The sequence below is a fragment of the Ambystoma mexicanum genome, chromosome 3p (genome assembly GCF_040938575.1).
Source record: "Ambystoma mexicanum isolate Mex_15411 chromosome 3p, UKY_AmexF1_1, whole genome shotgun sequence".
NCBI lineage: Eukaryota > Metazoa > Chordata > Amphibia > Caudata > Ambystomatidae > Ambystoma > Ambystoma mexicanum.
Genome location: NC_090925.1, coordinates 111,975,756 through 111,988,683, shown reverse-complemented (window position 1 = coordinate 111,988,683; position 12,928 = coordinate 111,975,756). Strand labels below are relative to the sequence as shown.

The window sequence follows — 12,928 nt, the reverse complement described above, 5'->3', positions numbered from 1 at the left end:
GGCCATATTTGCATGGATCTACTTTTGTGATTCAGACTGACCACCAACCCTTGAGATGGTTGATGCAAATGAAAGGGGAAAACCCTAAACTACTGAGATGGTCAATCAGCCTGCAAGGGTTTGATTTTTCCATTGAACACAGGTCTGGGTGTCACCACCAAAATGCTGATGGTCTCTCCAGGATGTTTGACCGACTGGAGTAAGGAGATTCATCCAGGAGTGGATTAAATCCTCCTGTCCCTTAGTCTGGGGGGGGGGGGGACGTGTGTTAGGAAGAATTCTCAAGAATGTGCTAATTTCTCTTACCTTTTGAGACCCCCAGCAACTTTGCTGGATTTCTAGGACTTTAATTTTTTACCTGGAAAGAGTGTGAGCCTTTTTTCCCACTCTCATATATTTTGATGTGTGTTCTACTTTTGTGTTCTGTGGATATGGAATAAGCGTCAACACTGGGAACGTGACAACCTGGGTGAAATCATGGTAGCCAAACACATGAGCAAGCTTGCCAGCCTCATAAATACCAAAGGGGTGCTGCATCACCCCTCTGAAAAAAGCGACACTGTCCACCCACATGTATCCTTTCCTTATGCCCTGAAAAGCAGCGCATGGCCATGTTAGGGAGAATTCTCAAGAATGTGCTAATTTCTCTTACCTTTTGAGACCCCAGCAACTTTGCTGGATTTCTAGGAATTTCATTTTGTACCTGTAAAGAGTGTGAGCCTTTTTTCCCCACTCTTTCATGTATTTTGATGTGTGTTCTACTTTTGTGTTCTGTGGATATAGAGTTTTTAGACAAACTCCATAGGCATCATCTTTTTCTTGTGTGTCACACAGCACCTTTAGTGCAGTGGTACAGGGATGTCTTTCAGACTTCCCAAGGTTTAAATACCTTCTCTGGGACTGACTACTGTCTCCCAGAGCATGTAAAGTTAAATTGACTTTGCTAGTCTTTTTAAATTCATAGACCCAGCACACACTATCTTCCTATAGAGTGCTGGAGGGGTTGCCTAGCATCCCGTGTCTAAACACTCATGTAACAGTCACATGTTATCCTTTCCTCTTGAAATGGCTGGTGGCAGTCGTTTTAGAATGAACTACCATGATTTTTCCCGATCGCGAACACCGGTAGCTAAAAATAGGGTCAGCCATGTTTTTCAATATGGCGCCCAAGACCCCTCTGTAAAAACAGACTCTGGTCATCTTTTTTTGCCGTTTCTTTTAAGAAAGGTCCTTGGTGTGTTTAACTGCGCGCCAAACCAGGTTTTGTCCCTTTGTTCGATGCCCTTTGGCTTCAGTGCTGAAGCCCTCCTCTGGCGCCTGAGTGTCTGGAGTGGACAGGGTGTGAGGGGGGTGCCCGAAACACCCTGTGCTTAGTCTCCTAGGAGACCTGAATGTACTCTGTCATGATTGGCTGGCTGACTGTCCGGCAAGGACAGCCATCCTGCTGGGTGAGTGACAGCTAGGCTGGAATGAATGGGAGAAAACTGTTTAAAAGCAGGTCTCTGGGACTTGGAAGGCAGAGTCGACCACTGGAACGAAAGAACCGAAGACGAGCTGAAGGAAGACGACTGCTGCAACTCCTGGACTGTTGGTTTGCCCGGTGAAGCCCTGCTGCAGGTCCAAATTGCCTAAAACTCCCTCGACAGAGAAGCCCCTTCAAGGACGACTTCTTCCCTTGAGCTGGTGTGAACAACCAAATCGCAAGCCACCTGGACACCGTCTCCATACTGGTAGAATTTTCTTCAGAGTGCTGTTGAAAACCAGATATCCAGTGAGAAGGATACCAGTTTGTGGACTTTAAGGCACTCACACCTTAAAACTGACGTTTAGCCAAGCTTGTGGCTTCTTCCCTGGGCAGTGCAGGAACCTCCCGACGTCCTCCTTCCTGTCCCCATGACTGATGCTCAGGAACAGCAAGATCTACAGGAACTGCCGGGAACAACTGCCTCAGCTACAGCTTTTCTTTATCCATAAGGTACTGTGCAAACACAGTGTGGAAATTGTTTCTGCCACAGTGAAAGTTTGTAAAACTTTCCCAACTTCGGAGTCCTGTTCGCTCCTAAACCGACATATAACTCTTTATCTAGCAAACTACTTCTAAGAACATTGGTAAAGACTTAACCGTTTACTACCAGAACTGTGCTATCCTATCCAAGACACTGAACCATTGACTTTGGCCCAAGCATATTGAATTGAATTGCCTCTTGTAGTGAACTGAAACTATTTGCCCTGCCTCTGAAAGTAATTGTGTTTTGATTCTTATAACCTTTGTCTTTCTACCCCTTTTGAAAGTTACTGAAGTGCCATTTTGCTCCCACTTCAGAGGAGCCTAACTTGTTAAGGAACTTATTGGTTGTGTACTGTAGTGTATTATAGTGTGATATTGAGCTGCTTCTTACTAGTGGAATGTTTTCCAACTGACTGTGTAAATAAATGCATATTCTTTTACCAAGAAACCTTGAATAGTGTTTGTTTGAACTACTGTGATTGCAAGTCCTTTGTGCAACATCTTGTACTGCTCACATCCCTCTTGAGATAAGTCTGGCTGCTCAGCCACTGCTACCACATAACTGTGTAGTGCAGGCTTGTACCAAAGGTGAGATTGTGCTTACACCTGTAGTCTTAATTGTGTGTAGTGTTCCCAAAGGGTACTGCATGTAATTCTGCCTAACAGACCACAATCGGGGAAAATAACTGTTCCAGTCTCCAGGATTGCAAACTCGCTTGCCACATCCTGGGCAAATACTCACGACTCACTTGCAATCTCATCTTCTCCGCTCCTCACACCCCTGTTTGGCTTTCAACAATACTCTGCTTTATAAAGATGGCTTGAAAAGGGCTGCAAGGGGGTTGGGTCCAGAGAAAAGGAGTGCAAGAGGCTGGAGGGAGAAGAAGAGGGGTGCAGGGGGCTAGGGCTCTGAGAAGAGGGATGCAAGGGGCCTGGGGCCTAAAAAAGAGGTGCAAGGGGGCCAAGGGGGCTGGGATCCTAGAAAAGAGGTGTGAGGGTGATAGGGGCTGAGAAAAGAGGTGCAAGGGGGGTGGGGGCCGAGAAATGGGATGCAAGGGGATTGAGAAAAGGAGTGAGAGGGGGCTGGGGGTTGAGAAAAGTGGTGTGAGGGGGTGAGGGATGAGAATATCAGTACGAGGGGGCTGGGGAGAAATAAATTCACCACTGCGCCAACACATAACAGGAGCGCTCGACTGACTTCATGCCCGTCCGGGCTGACTGACTTCCTGTTATCCCGTCCCAGCCAATCAATGACTGACAGGGGCGGGACAAGAAGTCAGGTAGCCAGGACAGGCAGGAAGTCATGCCAACACGCTCCAGTTGTGCAGTCGGCACTTCAGAAGTGTTTTTAAGGTTGCAGGCAGCTGGAGGGGCTTATGGTCACCACCTGCTTTGGGCAGGCACGGTCGCGAGATGAGGAGCTGACAGGGATTTAAGTGGGCCGGGGCTAGGCCGGGCTAAGCCCCGGAAGTCTGCAGAAAGGGCCCCCGAGCCGAGTCCCACCTTTGACTATACCCAGTCACGCCGACACCTCAGGCAGTCTGTGCAGCGAAGCGCTGCACGGTTACACAGTATGCATGTAGGTGTCAGCACTTCGGATTAGAAAAAAAACGGCATTTCAGACAGCCCGTTTTTAACCAAGTGGCTCCTTGAATGAAAGGGCTGGCTTCTGCATCTTAGAGCTGGGGCACACTGGTGTCACACCCTTGGTGAACCCAGCCCCTCCTTTTGCTCAAAAGGAGGGGCTGGGGACAGCAATGATAATAATGCAAGTGCGCTCCAGCTCTCCTGCTTTTAACAGCCCCCCTTTAGGCGAGGCAGGCTCTAGTTAGGGGCGTAGCCCTAAAGAGAACCCCCCGCCACTGATTTAGCACCCCACTTAAAGCACTGGGGGCCGGCCTGAGTCCTTCTGAGCTCGCCCACCCCTAAGGCCAGGGCTGAGGCAGGCCAGGTCCGAGATCCGGGAAGACATCTGATGACCTGTGCTGTGCAGAAGTAATATAAGCAGAAAGGCTGAGTTATACATCAACTCACAATTCCAGATGAAAACATGTCAAGAATAAACATGAGGAGAATTGCGCCTCCCATTTAAAAAGGGCTCCTCCACAGAACATCTGAGAAGCCTCTGTAAGGACGGTGTCCTGGGTTGTCGGGTATAACGGAACCGAGGCAGCGCCATGTGGTGGCAGCAGGGGAGACAGGCTGTGAAAGAAAAGCATTAATGGGGTTACACAGAGCTAAAGTATTTGTTCTGTGGGAGTGTGTGTGAGGGGGAGTCGTTCACAGTGTGCGAGGCGGCAGCACTAGGCATCACTCATTTGCATTTATATAGCGCTACGAACCGTCAGGCATCTGAGTGCTGCTTATTATTACCCACAGTGTGCTCATTTATCGACCTCAGAAGGATGAAGGGCTGAGTTTGGCCTTGCCGGGATTCGAAGCTGCATCGGCAGTGTTGGAGATCCCTCTATGACCCTGATGGCAATGCCCGTGAGCCCCCAACTCCACAGACTCAGCCGGAGACGTCTGTCCAGTTCGGGCTCCCCGGTCACACTATCGCGGCCGGCAACGCCCCCTTTATTTATAGTGCACGCAGCGGCGTGCAACGTCACGCTGCCGCGTGCGCTTCACTTAAAGGGGCAGCACCACACTCCTCCTTTTTCATGAGGACAAACAAATGTGCATCAACAATTCCAACAATAACAACCACGCATCAAACAGTGCAAATAATCAAAACCTTCCGCGGCACCCCTTTAATCACAGCCGCCCTGGATCCCCATAACAACTACACACAACACACAGGCCGTTCAGGATACTTGTCCCAGCACGTAGTCGGTGAGGCGAGCAGGTTTCCCTCACCCTGTCCTCAGGGGGTACCTCCTGCTGGCCTCCGGCACGGGCGATCTCTCCGGCAGTGGTCCCTCCACTGGAGATGAAGGGAGGGGGCCAGCACCTCCACCCTCGTCGGGTACTTCCATATTGTCCTGTTCTTGGGGTGGGTCAGTTCTTGTGTCCCCTAGTATCTTAAAGAAACTCAAGTTCCTGGTGACTGACGATCTCCCGTCCGATGCCGTCACCATGGACCCCATGACGGCTTCCAGTGGGGGTGCCTATTTCGTATCAGCACCTCATCCCCAGGTTCTAGGCATTGCGGGCAGAGTCCTCTCCTCGCGTTCTCCTGCTCCGTCCGCAGCCTGCGATCAAGCTCCACCTGCTGGTCGTCGATCACTCTGGGCTCCTTTTCACCAACCTCAGGCAGCAGCCCTCGGGGGCACCGTTTGAAGAGGGCCTCGGCTGGGGCCACCCCCGTCGATGAGTGGGGAGTGGTGTGGAAGACTCTCAGAAACTGATATAGCGCTCTTTGCAGACATCGTCCTTGGTCCTGTGCTATCCGGAATGTCTTATTCAGAGTTCGCATCAGTCTTTCCGCCTCACCGTTGGCTCTTGGCCAGAGCGGGGTGATCTTCCGGTGTTGGACCCCATACCCGTCCATCAGTTCTGAGAAGTGCTCACTCTGAAAGGACGCCCCATTGTCCGAGCACAGGGTATGGGTAAAACCATGAGAGGCGAAGTCCTTCTCGAGGGCCACAACCACATGTTCAAAAGCCACCGAGTCCACAAACTCCACCTCAGGGTAATGGGAGTACTCGTCCACCACTATCAGGAAGTGTGTGCCTAGTGTGGTGGACCCAAAGCCGTCCTGCACCACCTCCAGGGGCGCGTCCCTCTGGGCATGGTCTCAATGGCAGGCTCTCATTGTGCGGGGGACGCCGCCGGGCACCAGACGCATGCGGCCACATGTTCATCGACCCTCCATTTCAACTCCGGGAACCACACCTTGAGGTGTAGTCACGTCTTGGTTTTTGTGGCCCCTTTGTGTCCCTGGTGGGCCAGACTTATCACCTCCTGGATCTTGGCTTGGGGCATGACGATCCGGTCACCCCTCAACAGGAGGCCTGTGGCTGAGAAAGATAGTTCCTCCCTCACCTTCCACAGTTGTTCTAGCACCACCTTTGCTTCTTGGGTGCGTCCGGCCAGTGATTCAAGCACGGTTCTTCATGATCCCTGCTGCATTGCGGTCTTCAGGATGTGAAAACACTCATCCCGGGCTGCCGTTGCCTCCAGTTCCTCTAGGGGCCTGGCATTCGGGGTGGCTGCTTCCACCACCATCTGTACGTGGTCATCCGCCTCCTCAGCACATGCAGCCAGTGCTTCTTCGCTGCCATTCCCCGGGTGACGGGACAGGTAGTCCGCTGCATTTTTGGCACAGGGTCTGTACACTAGGGAGATACCGTACTCAAGGAGTGCGAGCATCCACCATTCAATTCTCGCTGGTGGCTTGGAAGAGGATCCCGCCAAGATGGGAAGCAGCGGCTTGTGGTCAGTCACAACAGTCACTGGCCGGCCCAGGACATACAGCCTGAAATGCCTGCACCCCCACAATACGGCGAGGGCCTCTCGCTCGATGTGGGAGTGGCGCTGCTCGGTGTCAGACAGCGCCTTGCTGGCATATGCTACTGGGCAGACGCTGTCATCCAGGCCGATTTGCGTCAATACGGCCCCCAGGCCGAATGGGCTGGCGTCCACAATTATCTATGATTGGAGTGTTGGGTCGAAGAAGGCCATGGTGTCTTCAGCTGTGAGGGCGCTTTTGATATCCTCAAACGCCGCCTGCTCAAGAGGGCCCCATTGCCACACTTTTTCTTTCTTCGTAAGGGCCCTCAAGGGTTCTGACCTGGATGCTAAATTCTTAATGAAGCGACCACAGTACGTCACCATTCCAAGAAAGCTCCTCACCTCCGATACATTCTCCGGTGGTCGGGCCTCTTTGATGTCTTTTACCTTTCTGGGATCTGGTGACACACCCCCTTCCTTGAACATAAATCCAAAGAATTCAATGGTCGGTCGCAAGAACTCACACTTTTCCCTGTGGAGCGTAAGGCCCAATGACTGCAGCCTCTTGAAATTCCTGGCCAGCTTGCATAAGTGGCACACCTCAGTCTTGGCGAACACCAGGATGTCGTCACTGATGTCAGCCAGGGCACCTCTGATGATATTTTGAAATACCTCAGCTGCCGATGACACCCCAAAACGGAGTCTTTTGTAACTATACAGGCCTCTGTGCGTGGTGAAGGTCGTTATATACCTTGACTCTGGATGCAGCACGACCTGGTGGTAACCGGCCCTGAGTTCTAGCTTTGAGAAGAAACGAACTCCCTGCAATTCTGCGATGATGTTGTTGATAGTTGGCGTCAAATGTCTCTCTCTCTTGATGGACTTGTTGGGGAGCCTCATGTCGATGCATATCCTTACTGAGTCAGGTTGTTTCGGTTTCCTCGCCACCACTATCGGTGACACCCATGGTGTGGGACCCTCGACCTTCTCAATAATGTCCAAGTTCACTAAATTGTCCAGCTCTTTGTCCACGTGTTCCCTCAGATGGAAGGGCACCCGCCGATGTTTCAAAGCTATGGGCTGCACAGACTCATCTATTTGCAGCCTCACTGGATTACCGGCCATTTGACCGATTCCTTGGAACAGGGCAGAGTATTTGTCCAATAGGTCATGTATGTCTTCTATATATACTGAGTAAGCGAAGCTTACAATGCCCAGGGCCTCTGCCGCGGCGCAGCTCAGTAATGTATTCGTGCTCACCAGTGTTACGTAGAATCTCGCCCTGATTCTCGACCCAGCATGTTCCACTATTGCCACAAAGGCGCCATCCAACGGGATCGGTTCCGACGCTCCGAAAGTGAAGATGCGGGCTCTCGGGCTGACCAGTTTCGGCGGTGTGTCCATCGCATCGTAGTGTCCACTGGCCATCCCGTTGACAGACGCACCCGTGTCCACAAGCACTGGGACGGGTGACTTATTGACCACCACCACGCACCTTGGTTGCTGTCTGTTTTTCGACTTTACAGCCGCCACACTTGACACGAAGAAGATATTCTCCTCCTCTTCTTCCTCTTCCGCTTGGGCACCTTCCTCCCCTTGGTCGACCTGTGCCACGTTAGGTGGGCAGGATTGATGCAGGAACCCAGACCGGACTGGGCCCCTGCGCACCATTACGGGCAGGAACGCCTTGCAAACATGTGCATAGTGGTCAGCAAGGCCGCATCGCCCACAAGTTTTTCCTGCCGCTGGACACTCAGCGGGGTAGGGCAGGTCATAGCCACACTTTTGGCACGCTTCTCCAGCTCTCCTGCCCCTGTCACGGAAACTGGTACCTGGCCTCTTGGCACCTCTGCCACAACGCCCCACCACACATACCTCTTCAGTCTTCACTGGGCGTGTTCCTGCTTCCATCTTGGACGCCCTAGCCTCTGAAACTTCATGCCAGCGTCCTAGTTCAAGGATGCGACTGCACTGGGAAAGCGGTGGCACCGCTGCAAACAGGGCACTCGAGAAATCTCCCCTTGAGTTTATGTATGGATGAACCCAAATATGGTATATTCCTACAAGTGCAAATCTACTACAGCAAAGTTAGGTTTCTCTACTGAAGAAAAGTTTATACCAGACTAACTTTTCTATCATATGCATAAATATATATAGGATGCATGACAGCGTGTCGTGCGTGATGCCAGCATTAAGGAGCGCCCTGGCCAGAGGCGTGGACAGGGTAGGGCCTGAGCGGACAAGGCTCATCGAAAATCTGTAAATGCCCACTCAGCAGCGCTGCGTGGGCATTTACAGATGTTAATGTCACTGAGGTGGGCCCCACTAGTTACACAATCCTGGCTATGCCTCTGGCCCTGTCCCTGTGTGTGCATTGAAACAAACATTATACAGAGTGACAGATAGATGATGTACAGTGAAGGCTGGTGACATTTTTAACAGGAGGGGCTTAAATGTTTGCACCAATTATGCAGGTTAGACAGAGCACAGTGAGGGAGCCCAAACCAAACAAGGGGTGCTTTAGAGGGGTTCTCACTCCCAAGAAAATGTTTGAAACATTGGGTTAAAATGGTGCATTTTACAGCACTTTCTTTGAAAGATTGTGTAGAAAGCCATACAGTTTGCAATTAGTTTTCTATGGTAGCGCATGGGAAAACCCAATAGTTGCAAGTCAACAACCATGCACAGGAACATTTTCCAATGCATTTCATGCCGTCTTTGCCAACAACATATTCATGCTGGCTGTTACCATAAATGTCCACACAGCTGCACCAATATATGCCAACATTACCATATTAGGACTCCCAGCCAGTAAAAATGCCATGCCACAGAAAGTATATCCAGGCTGGCTGTGCACCATAAGTGTTATTACTGGCTTGACTGGCCTACATTCAATGTGGTCCAGTTTAGCCATGTAGTAGCACCTATGCTTGCTTTACCCTTGATGCATGGTCCTGTGCATCAAGGGTAAAGCAAAACAAGCATTGGCAATGCCAACAGTTTGGGCTTTCGGATAGGCATGGGAAAGGCACTGCTGGATTGGTATTAACTGGTCGTTGATGGTAGTAGGTGTAAAATGGTTCGAGTACCTGAGCATATAATAGCAGTGTATGGCAAATGCCTGATACTTATGCAAAAGCCAAAACTGTTGGTTTTGCCAATGTTTGTTTTTAATAGGACTTCTGTGAAGCACACGCATAGTGCTTTTAAATCGCGTGGCTGAAGGCAGACCTGGTCAAGACATTTTTATTACACCAGTGGCATGTTTACAACTTCCATTAAGTCATTTACTCTCAAAAGAATCCTTTGAGAAGCAACTGGCAGGAACTTTGAGTGCAAAGTTTGATTGTAAGGCTTAATTAAAGCGAGCTCAAACAGTTTCCACAAGGAGGTGTTTAAGTGGGGGGGGTCAGGAACTGGTTTGGAATTGCCATAGGGATTAGCATGGCCATGGGCAGTCAATCAGTGTGCAAATAACCAAACAACACCTACAAGCTTTGAGTCCCTCCTCATATGCCATTTATCCCGATCTGTACTCCGTGCTGTCATTGGGCCGGATCTTCCTGGATCTGGCAAAATATGTCTTCCCGGATCTCAGATCTAGCTCCACAATCCTGGGATATCTATGTGCACTATATATTTATTTTATAATGCTGTAGTGCGTTCGTGTTTTAAACTATGTCGGGCAGGTATTTGAACCGTGGTTGCTAGGTCCAGAGGTGAGACACTTCCACACAAGACCACTTGAGCAGGAGCCCTGTGAAATCCGTTGTCAATATTGCACTGTTCTGGATATATTGATGTGCATTTTATAGGTCTAAAAGGGGTGCAGATTTTGTATTTTTCTGACAACAATATACGAAATTGGGCAATTTTCCAGGTGTTCATGATAAATCTTCTCAGGTGTTAGGAGGCAAATGTTTATGGGGGTGAGTAAAATACCTGCCCTATAGCCTCCTAATCCTCCTAATCCTCCAATCGCTGGACACGCCCCATTCCCCTGCACTAGGTGCGATCCGCATGTAAAAAAAGTCAATTTCAACCACTGTCTGTGCTCTAATGCAATAGTTTTGGCAGTGCCACCTAATAACACAAACAAAAAAAGAATGCCAGCCCCCATCTTAAATTTAGTGGCCTGCAGGGCCGCTAAATCTAGGAGTGAGGGCTGGCACACACACTCACATACAACACTTTCACCTATGCTTTCATCCACCAGAACAGTGGGAGAACTCCTTACATGCACGCATACATAAAACCAAACACAGCATTGACACAAACATAAACACCAACATACACGCATGCATTCATACACATATATGTACACACACGTAATGTATATACACACACATATAAACATGCACATTTCATTTGAAATAAAAAAACACTTACCGTACCTCCATACACCCTTCATAAGTACCCGCGCAGTCATGGAGGACTGGATGGCCTCCCTTCACTCTAGCACACAAACACGCTGCCTTACAGGAGTGCAGACCTTCTCCTGTCAGTCAGCGTGTTCACGTTTCAGGTCTCCGCAACGTGAACACGCTGAGTGACAGGAGAGGAGTCCTCTCTTGTCATTCAGCATGTCTACGCTGCCAGATCAATAATGGGAAGCAGCGGAGCTGACTTCTGAGCCCTGCCGTCTTCCATTATTTTGCTGTTTACATACGGAGCCAAACGGCTCCACGTACAAACTAAATCGTTGCAGGGGTTGAGAACAAGCAGCACAGTCCCCTGTGTGATTAAGGAATACGGGTGGACTGTGTTGCCTTCTACTCAGGCGAGGGGATGGTGTCGCGAGGCCCCTCCTAAGTGAGAGGCCCGGGTAATTTGCCCCTCCTGCCCCCTTCAACCCCTCGGGATTGATGAGGTGGTTATCTTTGGAGTGCTCGAGACCAGGCAGGTGATGGTTGGAGCTTAGAGACAAACAGACACTTAGAGACGGGGGGGGGGGGCGATACGGGTATACAGATAAATAGCATATATAGGGAGATACAGATATATAGCAACAGCGGGGAACAGGGTGCACAGTGATACAACGTGTGGGGCGAATTTCATCAAATTCCGCTAATTCCATCTGCCCCATTCATTTTGTTCAATCCGTCTATTCCTTCTAGTTCGTCCGTTCTATCTATTTCTGTTCATTTTATCCATATAGAAGAAGGCCATGGTGTCTTCAGCTGTGAGGGCGCTTTTGATATCCTCAAACGCCGCCTGCTCAAGAGGGCCCCATTGCCACACTTTTTCTTTCTTCGTAAGGGCCCTCAAGGGTTCTGACCTGGATGCTAAATTCTTAATGAAGCGACCACAGTACGTCACCATTCCAAGAAAGCTCCTCACCTCCGATACATTCTCCGGTGGTCGGGCCTCTTTGATGTCTTTTACCTTTCTGGGATCTGGTGACACACCCCCTTCCTTGAACATAAATCCAAAGAATTCAATGGTCGGTCGCAAGAACTCACACTTTTCCCTGTGGAGCGTAAGGCCCAATGACTGCAGCCTCTTGAAATTCCTGGCCAGCTTGCATAAGTGGCACACCTCAGTCTTGGCGAACACCAGGATGTCGTCACTGATGTCAGCCAGGGCACCTCTGATGATATTTTGAAATACCTCAGCTGCCGATGACACCCCAAAACGGAGCCCCCTTCAACCCCTCGGGATGGCCATGGACAGAATAGTAGGCCGGGAAGGATTACTGCACTGCTGCTTGAAAGAATGCATGTGATTTAAAAATCTGCTCCTGATTGGCACAATCCATGCACAAAACTCCTCATTGGTATGCATGGTGCAAGGAGAAGGAAATGAACACATTGTGAGGTTCCCATTTGATCTAGGAGTGTTGAAAGTTGCCATGACAACAAGATATCCTGCTCTCCAAATCCCTCTCTTTCTTTCTTTCTTTGTAGCAATGGTTTTGGCAATATGATGGCTTATGCCACCAAAACACGCCAAAGCCAAACAGGCAGTACTGAAATAACAGATGTTATGATTCTCTGTAGATTCACTTGGGTACAGAAAACACTTAGATTCCTAAGTAGAGCCTGACTATCCAACATGGTGCATGTGAAGTAAGCTGGGTCAACAGTAAATGTGTGTGATCATTGTGTATTATTTGGACCATTGTCCACTCGGTCTCAGAGAACATCTTATAGTCCAGATACTAAAAATGTTGACATAGGCAAGTGTTGTTATTTTTTGGAAAACAAATGAACCCTAAAACTGTAACCTTTGCATGGGGTAATGGTGGAGGCGATGTTAAGGAATGGGAAAGCAGACCTGTCCGGTGGCCTACAGCATTCTCTGCACTCTCCCCTCATCCTTCCCATCAATGAGACTGGCAATGCTGTGTGTGCTAGATTGTAAAACAACAATGCGGGTAAATCAGGGGTTACACATTCATTTACCTCTATATTTTCCAAGCATTTTTGTTACGACATGATCCTTAGAAAAACTGCAGACACTGTTGCTCAGCTCAGTAGAAAAAACGTCTTCTGTCGCCGTTACTGTCTCACTCTTGCATCTGGG

General features: G+C 49.7%; 1 protein-coding gene across 1 annotated transcript in view; it reads right to left on the bottom strand.

Annotated features, from left to right (window-relative positions):
• LOC138580136 (E3 ubiquitin-protein ligase TRIM11-like) overlaps window positions 1-12,928 on the bottom strand; it is a 188,886-nt gene that overhangs the window by 29,871 nt on the left and 146,087 nt on the right. The window contains exon 5 of the mRNA XM_069650447.1: window positions 12,808-12,923. Within this exon, the coding sequence (XP_069506548.1) occupies window positions 12,808-12,923 (116 nt within the window). The remainder of the gene's footprint in view (window positions 1-12,807; window positions 12,924-12,928) is intronic.